General features: G+C 32.6%; 1 protein-coding gene across 1 annotated transcript; it reads right to left on the reverse strand.

Moving 5' to 3' along the window:
• Positions 1–9,210: 9,210 nt before the first annotated feature.
• On the reverse strand, positions 9,211–13,937 carry LOC128201260 (protein takeout-like). The gene is made up of 4 exons (XM_052897715.1): positions 13,929–13,937; positions 13,066–13,214; positions 12,276–12,409; positions 9,211–9,509 (listed from the first exon to the last, which is right to left on the reverse strand). Exons 1-4 carry the CDS (start codon positions 13,935–13,937, stop codon positions 9,211–9,213), a joined length of 591 nt encoding a protein of 196 aa, XP_052753675.1.
• Positions 13,938–18,317: the final 4,380 nt, after the last annotated feature.

Genomic DNA, 18,317 nt, shown 5'->3' on the forward strand with positions numbered 1-18,317 from the left:
GTTGGGAGACTTAATTTTATTTGCCACCCCTATCAAATAATGAAAACATAGTAAAGTATTTTTGTTTTTTGTTTAATTTCATTTATTCAAACATTAGACAATTGTGTTGCTTTCGACCTATACTTTCGGAAAAATGTTCAAAAAGCCATAAAACGAATGTGATTTCAACCTGTGGGTAGGTATATCAATATGGGCCAAGTTGACTGATTTAAATAAATGATAAATGTTATTGCATACAAGTCATAGTTTGGCAATAATATACAAGGTAATTTTCTTAAAGATGCCCACGTCCAAATAACAGACAAAGCCGTCAAATCGTTATTAGTACGAACTTGACCTGAGTGAAATCGATGCTGCACAAGGCGCTATTAAAATAAAGCGACATGACATTTCTACGTAATAAATTGCAAAGTCTGCATTTACATTATCCAAACATCCATGTACTAACAGTGTTGCCATTATAAAATTTATGACCTGCTCTTTTAGCTATATAGAAATTAATAAATCTTGCAAAATTTTACCGAAAATCAAAAGAAAATATAGCCCTATTTTCTTTGACAGTCGTGTATCTAAAAGTAAGATATGAAGAAAAAATAGGTTGTTAGTGATGACGTATAACAACCTAATTGCTAGCAACGGGGGGAAAGGGATTGCTAGTAATGGAGACTGAGAATCCCATTGCTAGCAATATACCCAACCAGGTCGACCTCCTCGCGGTTCTCCCTGGAAATTATCATGGTTAATTCCTGATGAATTCATCATGATGGGCTAACTGGCCTGTTTTCATTCTCATCTATCACCCTTCACTGGTGCTCCGCCAGCGTATCCCGTTAACGCAGGCGGGTTACCATACCATTTTCACCCATCAAAAAAAATTGCTAGCAACGTAACCTTCGATTTTCACGCGGTTCCCGTTAAAAACCATCATGGTTAACTATTGTTGAATTCGTCACGATAGGTCAACTGACCCGACCTCCTTCAGCCTCACTTATCATTCCTCACCGGTGCCCCGTCAGCATATATCAATAGTGCGAAGAGGAAGGAGGGGTTGCTATTTAATTTTCATCTATTAAAAATGATTTTATTTTAGACTGTCAGAATTTGCCAAGCAAAGTATGGCAGTGTATCTTAATTTTATTATATTAAAACTTTCTGCAATGCAAATTGGATAATGTAATTTAAACTTAATATTAATACTCGAGTTCAACCGTGAAGGTCACATCAGAGATCAAATACTTTAAATCCGTATATTTAAATTTTATGAGAAACGCCTCTTAAAATATCTTGCATTATTTAGAAGAAAAATTGTTCTTGAACGAAAGCCTTGAATAGACAGAGTGTAGGAAGGTGCAACAATTCGTTGTGAAATAAAATTAAGTAGTACATATAGGAATATTTTTGTGAGACAACAAAAATATTAAGAGACAATACAAACAGCATGGATGACGTGTTAGAAAATACATTTAATTAATCTATATGACATGATGTTTTCAATACATTTTTTGCTGTTTAATAGACTACTTTTATTTTAAAAAAGCAACACTTGAGTTTCTTGTTCGTTCTTTTAAGCCGAAATTGCAATCCGAATGAGTGAAAAATCATAAACAAAATACTACAGACTTGTAATTAAATCCACTTGTACAAAATTATTGTATATTATTCTATTTATATATTTTTATATATAAATGTAAAATTTATATATAAGTAATATAAATATATAAGAAAAGTATTTTTTGTTTTCAAGCTAATGTCGGAAATTGCTATTTAAGTTTGAAAAAATTCTTTTGCATTTGATAGCTCAATTATTGAGAAAGATTTAAAGCTGTTCAATATTGCGATACAATCAAGGGTGAAGCCGCAGGCAGAAGACTATCTGTATACCTCGTATAAATACAATATATGTATAACAAACACTGGCTATCACGCCCTCCATCTGAATAGTTTCACACTCTAACGTCGAGAGAAAAAAAGTTTGTCTGTAATAGCTAACAGCAAAAGGCTTCTTCATTGCTAGCAATATACCCTATTAAGCTGACCTCTACACAGTTCTACCTGGAAACTATCGTGGTTGGTTCTTGTGGAATTTGTAACGATGGCCTGCTGTCATCCTTACCCTTCATCTCTCACTAGTGCCCCGCCAGTGTATACGATAGCGCAGATGGAGTAATCATTCCATTTGAATCCATCAAAAAATCTAACGTGGCCATAATGTTCATACTACCTAGTTTATGTTCTCAATAGTTATGTTAGTTTCCCTTCCCTCGCGCCCTTTCCTCTCTCTTTTAATTTTATACAATACCAGCTGTACACCGAGGCTTCACTCGCGTAAATCAGTACATAAAGTCTTATCCTATGTGCTAAGTTAAGGTATAATCAACCCGTGTACCCAATTTCGTTCAAATCTATTCTCTTATTTTTACCTGAAAGAGTAACAAATATCCATCATCACAAACTTTCACATTTATTATTTTCATATATTATACCTAATATATAATAGGAATTTACCTATCAAACTTTACATAGTAGCACGTTTAAATACGATAGCTGTTATCCTTGGACCATCAAAAGACCAATCAAATACAAATGTAGAATAAAAAATATGCTCATAATTATGATGTAAATATGGCATATAATTGTACATAAAATATATTTTATAGTAACATCATTATACTAAAATAATGGTGCGTTTAAAATGACACAGACAAAATACTTACCAACTTATCAGTACAATATTGGATATCTCGTATTAGGGATAAGAGATTTAAAATACAAAAGTTTTAGCCTCCCATAGGTATTAAGTTGCTGGAAATAGTATCTCATTAAAGGTATGCTTGTTATTTTACTTTCAAAATCAAATAAATCCATACTCTTATAATCAACTTTGATAAATAAATTCATTAGAGAAACGAATTTGCGAATGCCAGTTAATTGGAAAATAATGACTGCGTAACAATTATAAAGTAGGTGTTTAATAGAAATCGAAGGATAATCGCTGGCGACCTCAAAAACGACTGAATCCAGGTAAATTGTTGCATGGCATAAAAATAATTCTAAAGAGCATAGATATCAATGTCTAAAAAATAATATTCACGTAATAATTGTAATCATAATACAAAATATACAAATCCTTCATAAGAGAGTTGAGTCTACTCATTGCGGATAGGGGCCGTGTTCGCCGTTCCGGTTTGTATCTGGCTCACATTTTTTTTGTGATTGAAACATTATTGCATGTATAAAATATACAAAACATAGTAAAATTAACTATATACATATTTTAGTGAAATTTGCCTGCATTTTTGTATGTAAATAGTATGACTTGATATTTTCATCTATTGCCCCGATTTTATCAATTTTGAAAATTGCTTTTGTAAATCACTATTGCAGTTTAGATATGCGATTATATATGATTGAAAAGTTATGTATGTGACCATTGAGAATTTTTAATCATGAAAACTAGTCAAGCGTTCTCGACAAAAAATATACGTAAATCAATCCGCTTAAAACATAATATGTACCTAGTTACGAAACTTCACAATATAATAATTTCAACATAATTTATTAGGGATTTTTCAAAATTTTAACTTATCCATTATCCTCTTACCGACACAAGTGCATTAAAAATAAAATTTAACGCTTCTTACATGTACTTCCGTCAATTAGCTACCAAGACAAATGCAACCATGTTCCACGAAGTGTTGCATAAAAATACAGCGTAGACGGTTGACCCACGTTGTGTAATAATATTATCTCACTGTAAACAGATTGGGTGGCAAATGGTGCAACATCGATACAGCCAGTCAGCGAATTAGATATTGCGTGTTATACGGAACTTCGGATTTACTAATATAATAATAGTTTTAGATTTTCTTTAATAATAAATAATGTGAGTCATATTGTGTTGTTTTTATCGGCTTTACTCGGAGTTCTCTTACTTTAAATTCGGGAATGCCCGACTGGTTTCCATCTCGATAGGAGCTCTTACTCATGAGTGCGTTCTATAGCTGTGTTTTAGATCTATATATAACACTAGTTGTTATCCGCTACTTCGTCTGCATAATTAGAATATATTGATTGACCGAGTTAAAAAGAAGCAATAGTATTTCTCCAACCCAAATATTCAACGTGCACGTCAAATTCACGATTTATTCAATAGGTAAGATATCAAAAAGTATCATACAAATAAACAAACAACCATTTCCAGATTTGTTATATTAGTAAGTATAAGGACATGATAATACGAGTATATATAATACGTGTACATCAATAACTGCGTGCCTTGTTTAATAAAACAAAATTATTAATAATATATATATAATTTTGAAAGTTTTTAAAGTAAACTTATGACAGTCTAGATATTTTAACTTTTAACCGACTTAAATAAAAGGAGATTCTCAATTCGGCCGTATTTTTCATGTCTGTTATCTCATAACTTCGTCAGTTCTAAACCGATTTAAAAATCATCATTTTATTTGAAAGGATATACTTGCAGATTAGTCCCATATAAATTTTATGAAAATCGGTTCAGTAATTTAGTTTTTAGATCAAAATAATTGGTTTTGTCACGATTGAAATCGGTTTTTTATGGGACACAATTTTTAATTATTTTATTCAATGGCTAAACAAAATTTGAAAGAAATAATTAATAGTATAGAACTATTGCACATAACTCATGAATCAAAAACAAGATCATTTGACAAAATAATTTTTATCAAATTTTAACCGCAGGTCAAGAATAAATCCAGGAAGGGTTTCTTAAAGGAGGATTGTTTTTTTAAGTAACAAAAAAAATTTTCTCTATTCATTCAATTATATTTTTTGTAGCTATGTTCGACGATAATTTTGACAATTCTGTGATTTATATCTGTTAAATCACAAATACCAATTACAATCAATCCATTTATTCTTTGGTTTTCCTCTTTATAGTCCTAATGGAAATTTCAAGGTTAAACCTCGAGTTTTCATGAACAAAACACGTAGATTAGAAAAATATAAAAAATGTTTTTGTGAATTCCCTAAACTAGCTACATCATGTCCTGCCTAAGCAAGCCACCATAATATACCAAATGTCAGCACAATCTCTACTTTTTGTCCATACTTCACAATGACTGGTGTTATTTTAATTTGAAAATAAATGAACTACTTTAAAAAAAAAAACGAAATGCGAATTGAATCGTGACAAGATTAATGTATAAATCCTCTAAATTGGGAACAACAGAATTGTTATTAATTAGACCTAACAGCCCCATGGCTAGCAATATGTTATATCGTATCAAGTCGATCTCGTAGCAGTTGCCTCTGGAAATATCGTCATAGTCGTAGAATACTGAAGGATCTGTCAAATATTACATATAAAGATCCGTCAGTATTCTACGACTATGACGATATAACTTGAATTCACCATAATGGGTTAACTGATTTACTTCGGGGGAAAGGGATTATTAGTAATAGTCTAACTGACCCATTGCTAGAAATACTCCCTGTCAGATCGACCTCCACGCGATTCCTCCTGGAAACCATCGTGGTTAATTCTAGTGGAATTCATCACAATGGACTCACTGACCTGCCTTTTCATCCTCACCTATCATCGCTTACTGGTGTCTCGTCAGCGTATACCGATAGCGCAGGCGGAGTTACTATTCCATTATCACCCATTAATAATAAGAAAAACTGATTTACTTTAATCTCACTTATACCCACTGATACTCCAGCAGTGTAGATATACCGATAGTACAGGCGGGCTGCCTAGCGCTATTTAAAAAAGTTTTAATTCATATAACTGATATTTTCCACAAATAATCGTAACTTAACGAAATAACATCCTTATATGAAATAATTTATTTAAAAATATTAAGAAAATTGTAACGCATAGATGAAATAAATAACTGTATAGACGACATCTATTGTGTGTATAAAAAACTATTAATTAACGATAATATATTTTACAGTAAATACATACCTAATTGGATAATCAATGTTACTCACGTAGGCAGTCAAATGTTGAAATAGCAAACTTCTTTACACTGTGCTATTTAATAGCATATAAATAATTAACTCTACATTCTATAGATGTCGCCTTTATACACGGAATATTATTATTATTATATAGCATAGAGCAATAATTAATATAATAATTTCCCGCCAAAGAACGGGCCATCTCTTTTCTCCCTTGGACGTCGTAAGAGGCGACTAACAGAACTTAATGACCGAAAGATGGGCAGCAGCGTCCCTCTTAAAACTAAACCCTATCTGCGGTTGCCAACCAGTCTGCCAAGCGTGGCAACTTCTGACAAAACCCTTCTTATAGAAGAGATTACGTTCAACAGTGGACAGTTAACGGATGTGGTGATAGAACAATAGTTATCCTATTGATCGAGAATATAACCCCATCATTATTATCTCATTAAATTAATTCGTAGCACATAATAATTATAATATCAGAAATTAAATATTATTTAAGTTGCTACTTACTAGCTTCAAAACCTCTGTTAAATCCTACTACCTCTCACTTGAATACTATTTTCCTGTGTTTTCACATTTGCGATTATGATTACATTTATGGATAATAATGCTCCATCTTTGTTTTTTTATCATTAATTACCATCGGATAATGCAATTTCAAGCGCAAACCCATATTGAAATAAGTAAACTGGCACTACTATATTACAAATTTTCATCGTGTATCAACAATGTGCAAATTCATGTTATTATTCTTATAAGAACTATTTATTCTTGTAGTTTTAAATAGAAGGATTTGACAGTAAGTGTAATAAATTACGTAAATGGCTAACCTTATTTATTAGTCCTCAGGAGAGTGTTGTAAGAGCCACTATGAATTGCACAGTATAATATTTATTTATTTAAACTTTATTATTATTATATATTCTTTATTGCACTTGTAAATTACATTCTTAATACATTTATAAATATTGTAAGCAAAGGTGGACTTATCTCTGACAGAGATCTCTTCCAGTCAACCCAATGCATTTTTTTTTGATGGGTGAAAATGGTATGGTAACCCCGCCTGCGCTAACGGGATACGCTGGCGGAGCACCAATGAAGGGTGATAGATGAGAATGAACACAGACCAGTTAGCGCATCATGATGAATTCATCAGGAATTAACCACGATAGTTTCCAGGGAGAACCGCGAGGAGGTCGACCTGGTTGGGTATATTGCTAGCAATGGGATTCTCAGTCTCCATTACTAACAATCCCTTTCCCCCCGTTGCTAGCAATAAGGTTGTTATCCTCATCACTAACAACCATGTTAGGTTAAAAAGCATGTTGTTAGCGGGTAGCTGAAGTGCTACAACTATTAATATTTAGAGTACATAAACAAATTTACATTTAAATAAAATATCAAAATATATAATAAAATATTACACAAATACATATACTATAAATAAATGTAATACCTACCTATTTATACAATAGATGTTAAAATAAATGAATATACTACCTACAATAGAAATTTAGTTAAATGATTTTAAGGTTTGACATTTCAAATGAAATAATAAGATTATGACTCAAGGGAAAGAAAATGTAACTTCAATTTTATTGCACAATATTATTACACATCATATGTAATTTATATTTGACATATAAATATATTCTCTACCAGTCAATTATTGACAGAGAAATAAATCGGTGTTGCATATACAATGTAGGTATATATAATGTTCGAGTATAATGTTCATCATCATATCAGCTATTATCTGCCCACTGTTGAACCTTTCCCATAGACACCACAGACAGACTGCCACAAGGAACGATTCCGAGCCACCTGCATCCACTGACTTTCTGCAATGCATTTGAGATCGTCACTCCGTCTAGGCGGGGTCATCCTACACTACGTTTGGTCGTACGATATCGCCATTCAAGAATTTTTCTTCCCGACAGGTTGTAGGTCCTTCGAACTATGTGAACAGACCATTGCCACTTGCTTGCTTGCTTATCCTTAATGTCCATTACCATGATCATCATATTAGCCGTTAACTGTCCACTGCTGAACGTAGGTCTCCCTCTTTGGGGAGTAAAGTAGTACCTAAATTAGCTCTTATCCATACGTAATATGTTGTATAGTACATCTATCTATGCCCAATCATAGATAAATGCCTAAATATTATAAATAATGTTAACAACTTTCTATCAAGTGGACCGTCAATTTGAGTACCTAATAATAAAAATGTGTTCAAAGTTTTCGTCATCTTTTTATATTTTTAATTACGAAATAATCCGCTTACCATATTTGTCACATGTTTTAAAAATAAAACACATAATTATTACATTTTTATTTCAACCTTTTTTTGATTCAAAATTAGAAAATAAAATCAATTTCGAAAGATCTATTAACATTAGGTAACTATTATTAATTCTTTATTATACAAAAAAATAACAGACCTTTCTGAATATAGACGACCATTTACGGTCTAAATTTAGATTTTTTACAATTCTCTCACAATTGGTTTTTGGCTACATTATTTCCAAAATTGAGCTTTTAATAAGAATGTTATGTCTAATACAAAATTCGTAAAAAGTAATTTTGTGTACGGTGAAAGTAAATCTAAGAATATATTACAAACATTTAAAAACCTAACAGGTTTACTAGTTCATGTGACTACAAACTGACCTTTTTTGTCTATGATATTAGTACCAAATTGAAGGGCAATTCAATTTATAGTGTAAAACTGACAGATTTTAAATGCTTGTAATATCTTCCTGCTCTAATAAACTGGTAATAAAAATCTTTATAAAATTAAAAATGAATAAACAACAATATATTTCATTTTAATAATATGTTGTAACATAACTCGAAAAGTGTGGTTAAATTTTATTTGGTGTACATTGAATCTGAACCAAAATAGAGAACAGAAATTTTATTTACATAAGCAATAAGTATATTTAGAATTGAAACAATATTTTATAATAATTAACTATATCATAACATCCACAAGTATACTAACTTATAAAAAATAATTTTCAATTTCTAACTTATATCTAATAATTTTAATCTATACTAATACCTTTACTAACAAACATTAGTCAATACTCAACCAATAAAAATACTATCACATTTAACAAATTTCAGATAAGCATTTTACAAAGTGATCATCAAAAATATACCCATAGTAAATACAAAATAATGTACAAAGAAATCACGTACTAGGTATTTTATGACCATATATGATAAGAAATTATTTCTCACCATCAATCAAGGAAACAATTGTTTATATGTAAATTTTGATGTTATTTTATTCGCCATTTCTGTAAAGAGTTCCCCTAGACTCCTTTCTAGGACCGGACTTATTTCTTGTAAGAATACTTGGGAATTTTCATTGATGACCCTGTTTGTGGCGGGTCCGAGGACTGGATCACCGTCAAACAGATTGGTCAGGTAGATGGATGATTGACCAACGCGCAGTTTGACTCTGAACGGGTCGAATTGAAGGTATTCATCTTCCCCGCGTTTCTCTTTGTGCCCCCTCATTGTAACATTACAAGCATAATCCTCTGTAATAAAAAAGTAGTTAATTTTAAACTTTTGGCGTTGTTGACACTTATTTAAAATACACTATCGTTATTGATATATTTACAGGTAAATAGAACCTGCATACATGCTTTTTTTTATTACCGACGTTTCAACGTAGATTGCATTTTTCATCGCGTTAAGTCCCGATAGTGTATTTAAAATACAAAAGTAGTTTAATAAAGGTAAATTCATATTTAGATCATATTATAGGTATAATTATTGCTCCCTTATAATTATTATAATTTCCTTCGTGTTTACAACTACCAATAAACCACGTTAGAGGCCTTCGAGTATTATACTCGTAGACAGCCTAAATGCTCTTAACACTTAACTAGGGACTTGACACTCGCCATCACACGAGTTGTAATAGTGAAAATTTATCTCTTTACACATAAGGTTTACACTTGTAAGGGCCCTACAGAGCTAATTATTTCTTTTTCTATAAAATATTTCGTTTCTTTAACAATGTCACGTTCATATCTGTGTATATCTTCAGAACATTTTTTACGGGGTAAGCAGAAAACCGAGAACCAACGTCCTCTATCCTTACATACATATCTTGGTTCATCCAATTTCATCACATTCATCAACAATTATACATTCATATTAATCAACTATTTATTTTAATTTCCACGTAAGTTAATGGGAATAACTCGATATCTGCAGTACCACCCTTAGGAGAAGCGCTGCAATCCTAGGGAGAAGAAAATCACCAAAAAAGATACTGAGGCCTAAATGGATACGCCTGACACTGTCAGAGGCAAGAGATGGTGATCTCGTGTTTTTTCTTCGTTGTCAAAGGGCACCATCAAATACTTGCCGACGAGCTGATCATCTGAAGAGTCTATCTAGAAGTAACAACCTAGTATTTTTCACGAAAACTGAGTAATAAATTCACATTTAGTAGCAGAAACTTATTGTAGATAGGACTAATGTTGACACACTTATACTATAAAACACACATTGCCACAATAAAATACACATTAATATTATTACGAAACGTAAATGCATGCTTATGACTTGAGTAAGTGCATGCCCGGTTATACACATTACACATTTTTTAATAAGCCTATAACTTCGTGTATATTGAGGTCAAGGTCAATGACTTTCAATATATAGGTTTTTTGGATACTTTTCACATATATCAAGAAAATCTTCGTCTTTTACTATTCAAATATAGAATGTTCTAATATTTATTTGCCGAGTCAAAGATTTTAAAATGCTTCCATTTGAAATGTTGAAGGAAATTTTGTACGGTTTCCTATTTTCTTAGTTACAACTTACATAACACTCATTTTATTAGTAACTTGCGCCAATGTATTTGACCGCAATGTCGACAGTCAATGATGCCACACTCGACGCAACTACGGAATGCAGAAGTACGCACTGCCCCACTCAGGCTGGCTTCGAAGAAACGTCAGTTTGTTAGCATTTTTATTATTTACTAGCGACCCGCCCCGATTTCGCACGGTTTTTTTTTGCATAAAATACAACCCCTGTTACTCGCTGACAATGTAGTTTACCATAGAGGAAAGAATTTTTAAAATCGGTTGACTAATAGATTACAAAAAAAAATATCAAACTTGTCTCTTTATAATATTACTTTATACTAGTTTTTATTGCTTTGCTTGATTAAAAAGCAAACTATGTGTTAATCTTTGATCCATCTGTATGCCAAATTGCATTCAAGTCCTCTACTTTTTTAAGCGTCATTTAGTAAGAATCATTAAAACATTTTTACAAACATTGACATAGTAAAGTAAAAAAAAATTAAACGTGATAATACGAGAAAATATTGAATAAACATGAATATTACCGGATTCGTACCGGCTAACACTCTACAGTAATCCTCCAAAACATTGTACCAGACCTAGTATTCCGGTATGGAAAACTCTTCCTAGTTCCTCCTAATCCACCTTTCAACAACATGCACTGACCGACACACACGCACTTCCTCCTATCTCAAACCGTCAGCTCCACTAGTGGGCTACAAGTAACTGATGAGACAAACTTTAAATATCTCCGAAACCAGTATGCATGCAGGCTTGAGAGGAGATATAAACGTGGATGAAGAAACAGATATACGTAAGACTAAAAGGCTTTGGTTCTTTTTTCGATATCCTCATTCAAGTTTCTAGTTTTTAACGAAACTCCGAACATAATCCGATCCATTTTAGAATGGAATAGTCTATCGCTGTGTAACTTCGAAATTCCTTATACAAATAACAGTGAAGTGTGTATAGATTGTTTTAATAAAAATCATAAAAAAATACAATATGCTCACGACTATAATCTCTAATGGGGTAATCATAAACTTTTATCAATTGTTACCATTGAACATAATACTCGACGCGTTCATATTTTGCTGAGCATATTAGAATGCAACCTGTCAGAGGGCGAGTCAAGCACTATAATCCACGTTAGTTTTGTTTATTATCGACTAGCTGTATCTCACGGTTTGTATTTTTGGCTGCATTCGCGTATATTAGCATATAAAGCATTATACACACTGAGTTACGGTATAATCCATTCGTGTACCAAATTTCATTCAAATCTGTTCAGTACTTTTTACATAATAAAGTAACCTCCATCCACCTATTCACCCATGCATCTATTCTTACATTTCAACATTCTTAACTTTCGCATTTATAATATTATTAAGATATTTTTTACTACTGAAGTTTTTTTAATTAACGACTTCGACCTTTTTGGTGCATAATTAATAAAACACTTTTAGTAATACTAACTGAAGGATCCGGTAATATTCCCTCTACCCTGCAACCGCAGTAATAAAACTTGTATGTCCATCTTGTATTTTCCAGCAAAGTCTAGCTGCGGTAATAGCAATTTGAAGTCGAACCGGTTCTTGTCCAAATCCGATCTGAAAATTGTAAAGAATTAATATTAAAAGACATACGAACTAAAGGTGACTTTATGTATGCTTTATGTATCATATTAATAAAACGATCTCAAGAACTCTCTTAAGTTAATTATAAAGTTTTCTTGATTTGTTTATAAAACAAAACTTGAATTCAACACATTCACTTTTTTTAGATATATTGGAAATTGTGGTTCTATATAAGTGGGACTCAGTCGATACGCTCTCAAGATAGTGAGTAGATTAAATTTAAAGGTTTAAATTAACTATCTTCACGCAAAATTCATCACTAGAGTACCAAACGCCTCTAGCTTCATCCACTTTCATAGCTCCTTTCATACATATTCTTTAGATCCTTAGACTCTTATTTCCATCTTCTAACTATAAATGGTGTTCCAGACAACGTGGCTAGCTAACTTTTATTGTATTTTGTAATTATATATCTATTTTTTTATTATATTTTATACGTAATTTACCAAAATTTTAACAGTTTTCATTGTTTCTTAATGCACATATCTGATCATTTGAATTTAGTCGACGCCTGCCCCAGTACCTGCATACTTCCTCTATTCCTGCACACGTATCTATATCTAATCTCGTCTACATTATATCATCTTCTATTTAATTATCTATATAAATTATAATCTATATAAACTTACTTAAGTTCCTGAATTATGAAGTTACTAGGCCCGCGGACTTTGACGTCATTGACTACTGCTGTCAACTTGGCACCTTGAGGACCCCTCGCCAGCGCTATCTGTCCCAGACTTAGTGGCTCTATACCCGGAACGTCCAGCTCGGGTATACCCTGTAAATCAATATTAGAACCACAATCAGAATTTATATACATATGTAACATACGGGCCGCTATTAAGCTCATAAAAAAAAAATATTACTTGCAACTTGAGCTTGTATAGTTCCTGTACGTATGCGAAACTTCATATTAAGTCATTGATTGACATTTATAATATTAGTAAAGATCGATATGTACTTTTTATTTGATATTTTTGTGATTTCCGTTTCAAGTGCGATGTACTCTCATTGAAATTAAGTACCTAGTTTTCATTCAGTGAAATCTAAAGTCGTCACAAGGAGAATATAGAATCATCGGGGTTCATTTCTAACTTTACCCGCGACTACGTTCGCTTGACCGGGATATGTTGATTGTAACTATTAACCTATATCCTTCTTTACAAATTCAGTCCTTCTCCATTCCAAACACAATATTTACAATGGAGAAGTACTGAATTTGATACCCAGAGATTACAAACACATTTATAACCATCATCATCATTTTAGCCGTCATCTGTCCACTTCTGATTATAGGTCTCCCACATAGATTGACATTAGGAATGAAAGCATCCTTTATAGCACTTTCTGGACCATTGGAGGAATTTTGCCAGTAATTATCAGTGATCTTAGAATCATTAATAAAGTTAATTTTGGATTGTGTTGTTGTCAAATAGATGTTAATCATACACATGGTGAGCATTAAACCTGAAAGCATTAGGAGACTATGTACAGAAGTCATAGTGATATTTTTATAAAGACAGTAATTGTGTGTCAATGTTATATTTATTTATTTATTCATTAGTACAAATATGTGTACATGGTGGACTTAATGCTAAAAGCATTCTCTCCCAGTCAACCATAGGGAAGTGTCAGAATACTCGAATGCGGTACTAGTAATTATTGATATACATAGATACTAAAATTACATATATAAACGAATAAATATATATAAATAACAAATATACTTACACATATATGACATATACTATATTATACACGAAATTGAGAATAATATAAAGCACTTACTGCTCGAAGAAAGTAAAAAAGTGAGCGTGAACGTTTTTTTTTTTTGAAAGACGGTTTAGTCCGTAGTCTCTTAATAGCATCAGGATACACATATAGCTATTATATAAGCAACTAAGGAAATAAAGTACAATAGTGCAAGAGAAAGAAAATGTTTGTTAATGGTATAGAATGGGACACTCTTTCCTTTTCCGTGGGTGTCGTAAGAGGCGACTAAGGAAACTTATAATGGAGGGATGGGTAGCAACGTGTCTCTTAAAGCATAACCAAAAGTTAAACTGCGGTTGCCAACCTGCATGTCAAACGAGGCAACTACTGGCAAACCCCCTATTATGGAGGAGGCTATGTTCAGCAGTGGACAGTTAACGGCTGATAAAGCAAAATATAAGAAAAAAAAAACAACACACTCTATGGATTGCAAAATTAATAATCAAAATCGATTCAAAATTAGCGAAGATATCACGTAACACACATAAATAATACAGACGAATTGAGGACAAAAGGAGTAACATTTTGAAAGTCTCTTAAAAACAGGCATGATAGTGTCCATTATTGCAATTTATTGCTGTACTTTATTACCGTAATATGGAATGTGCTGAATCGTGAAATCTGAATTCCGACGTTAATGAATTAAATAATCTTCTTTAAACGATGTAATACGCAATACTGACGCCGGAGCAATTACAGGAGCATAACGAAAATATTTATCGACCCCGTTCATGTCAAATGTGTGTCATTGACAAGTTACTTACACAACATTTTATAGATAATATGTTAAAATTTCTGTTGGCATTATGCATTGTTTTCCTTAACGTAATATCCTAGGGCGGGGGAAAGGAATTGTTAGTAAAACCTGGAAACTATGGTACTGAATTCCAGGTATATACATTACGATGGGCTAACTGACCTGTCTTTTCGTTCTCACCTATCATCCTCATTAATGTCAAAAAAAAAACGGTATACGCTGGCGGGGGCCAGCGTATATCGTTTTTTTTTAATAGATGAAAATAGAATGGTGACCCCGCCCGCGCTATCGGTATACACCGACGAGGCACCAGTGACAGATGATAGGTGAGAATGAATGCAGGTCAGTTGGCCCACCATGATGAATTCGACAAGAATTAAACATGATGGTTTCCAGGAGGAACCGCGTGTAGGTCGAACTGAGAGGGTCAATTGCTAGCAACGGGACTATTAGACCTCATTACTAACAATCCCTTTCCCCCAAGCGTATACCGTTAGCACAGGCAGGGCAAACATTCCATTATCATCTATTAAAAAAAAATACCCAGTGCAAAATAGACTTGATCAAATGTTTACATATAGAATTTATTAAATAGCGCAGTTTGTACAATTTACATTTATGTAAATTGTAGACAAAGACTATAATTACTTTTATTTATAAAAGTAATTATATGGTCTTTAAAATAACAGTTTCTGCAATGTCAAAAGAAAACACTTCAATATTGACGTAGATTTGCGAGTGATACTTGATTTTAGGGTTCTCTTACTTAAAAGATATGAATGGGCCTTTATAGTAGGATTACTATTAATAATCCATTAAAATTTATTTCGCTAGACGGTTATGGATATTAAACTAAGGTCTTCAATTATAATTTTACCAGAGGGAGACTTTGTACAAAAGTCAATTGGTTGGGTACCTCTGTCCCATTCGTGTTTCAACCGTGAAGCAGTTGTGTTTGCATGGCTGTGTTTCGGTTTGAAGGGTGGGATATGGCGTGAATTTACTTGGTACAGAGGAATAACATCTGATTTCTCAGGAATGGCAACGCATGGGGGGTATCATGGGCGAAACAGTATACTCTATTATGTCCATGGTACTGCTTATGTCTATAGGCGACGGTTATCACTTTCCATCAGGTGGGCCGGCAGCTTGTTTGCCATTCTAAGTTGAAGTTCTTTTTATTAAGTTAAAATTTTAATTTTTTGCAGTAGATAATTATAATTTTTATACTGCATAAAACAGTTACTGTATCGCGAGAAAAGCAATATTAAACTATAGGCACTTTAGTGAAAATATCGTGTGACATAAATAAAGAAAATTTAGTAATTCTTCCTTTTTGATGATGCTTTAATTATTGATTTGATATAATTTTTTTTTATACAACTTAGAATGGCAAACAAGCTGCCGGCCCACCTGATGGAAAGTGATAACCGTCGCCTATAGACATGAGCAGTACCATGGACATAACAAAGTATACTATTTCGCCCATGATACCCCCCATGCGTTGGCATTCCTGAGGTCTCAGGTGTTATTCCTCTGTACCCAGTAACTTCACGCCATATCCCACCCTTCAAACCGAAACACAGCTATACAAACACAACTGTTTCACGGTTGAAACACGAATGGGACAGAGGTACCCAAACAATCGACTTTTGTACAAAGTCTCCCTCTGGTATATAATAGACTAATTAAAGCTTTCAATTCAACATTCTAAAAATATACGACACTCATGTATTTTAGAATTAGCAGAATGTTGAATTGAAAATTAAAATATATAGCAAAAACAAAGGAAAAACTCTTAAAATTGTTCTTTTTTTGCAGAAGAAAAACTTTTCCCAGTAAAGTACAAAAATTTACATAAAAGCGAACACCACCTCGTGTAAATGTGTTAAAAGTATGCTACGAACAGTTTTCTATTGCACAACTGCATAATGGAACAATTGAACATTGTTCTTGCATTATTTTAGTACAAACCTACCTGATTCTGTAGTTTGGCTTTTATGTGTTAGCTTTTTGTTCTATGTTCTTTGTACTAAGCCCAAATCCGTCGTAACAATTTTCAAGAGATTATTTCTAATATTTATTAATGTAAACTTTTGGTAATTATTCAGTTCGGTACGAGTATTTATTATATTTTTTTTTTCAATTACCAAATTTTATTTTTAATAATAATCATTTTATTAATAAAAAAATATTGGGAAGATAGCTCTGGCTCCGATAGAGTATAGAAGATCTTTAAACTTTTTTAATCACACGACATTTTATAGTATTTATTATTTTCTTCAATGTGATATAAGTACTTATATTTATAATATATAGTATAAATACTTATATTTAAAAAAAAAAGTATGTTTCTATTTAGACAGATAGATAGATAGATACTCTTTATTGTTTCCTCCAAAAGATTACAATAGTAAACTTATTATAAATATAAATAATTACAAGAAATAATCACAATGAGAAAACAATGGGCGACATTATCGCTAAGAGCGATCTCTACCAGGCAACCTTTGGATGGAGAGGATAAACAATTTGGTGGTTATTATTTATTACAATTATTTAGTACAAACTCTGCTTAGTTAATGACTAAATAACGCTGTGTATCCAGCGGCATTTATTTCATTTGGTACTAGCTTTTACTTTGGACTTCGGCCGCGTGACCGGGATATATTGTTAACCGGATTAAAATGTCAATACCCTTGTCTATCATAAATAATACATTACCATATTTCATAACGATTGGTTGAACTATAACGGAAGGTCTTTGCCTAGCAATTCGACACTATAGGTTATGATTGACTAATTGATTTGTTTGAACTGTTAAGCTACCAAAAGGTAACAAAAAATTATCTCATTTATATTATTAGTAAGAATTTCTTGTTTTTTTTTTATATATTTAACATTTATAAGAGTTACACAGCATATTTGCTAACCAATTCAGGAATCGCCAATACAACCTTGGACTGCGAAACACGATACCACAAAGTATCATAATGTGTAGGTAAACAAAATATATAGGAATGTACAGCAACTTTCAATTTCAATAGTACGGAGTACATTCGGAGTATGTCTCTGTATCTCAGACCGGTCGTACGTTCACCCTAATTCAGGGCACAAGGACTAAATGTTGCCTAATCTAGCACCTGCGCAGTACCTACTTGACAAGTATGTCTTCATAAAGTACCTGGTTTAATTAATGTACCTGCAATTTTTAAATTAACGTAGTACTTGCAGCTTACGATGCTCGTAGGTGTATTTTATCCGTGCAAACGAAGCTTCACAGAGACATGTCTGAAAAGACATAGTCGTATGTACATTTTTTAAAAGGCCAGGCTCCCTAGGAATTTAATC

Source organism: Galleria mellonella, unplaced genomic scaffold, assembly GCF_026898425.1.
Source record: "Galleria mellonella isolate WM207_F2 unplaced genomic scaffold, CSIRO_AGI_GalMel_v1 utg38, whole genome shotgun sequence".
NCBI lineage: Eukaryota > Metazoa > Arthropoda > Insecta > Lepidoptera > Pyralidae > Galleria > Galleria mellonella.

Excerpts from the sequence above, each read along its gene's own strand:
- LOC128201260 (XM_052897715.1), bottom strand. Across the intron at positions 12,410-13,065 it reads TTCATAATTCAGGAACTTAA|ATCGGATTTGGACAAGAACC; the intron begins GTAAGTTTATAT and ends TACAATTTTCAG. Across the intron at positions 9,510-12,275 it reads GAATATTACCGGATCCTTCA|AGGATTATGCTTGTAATGTT; the intron begins GTTAGTATTACT and ends TTTTTATTACAG.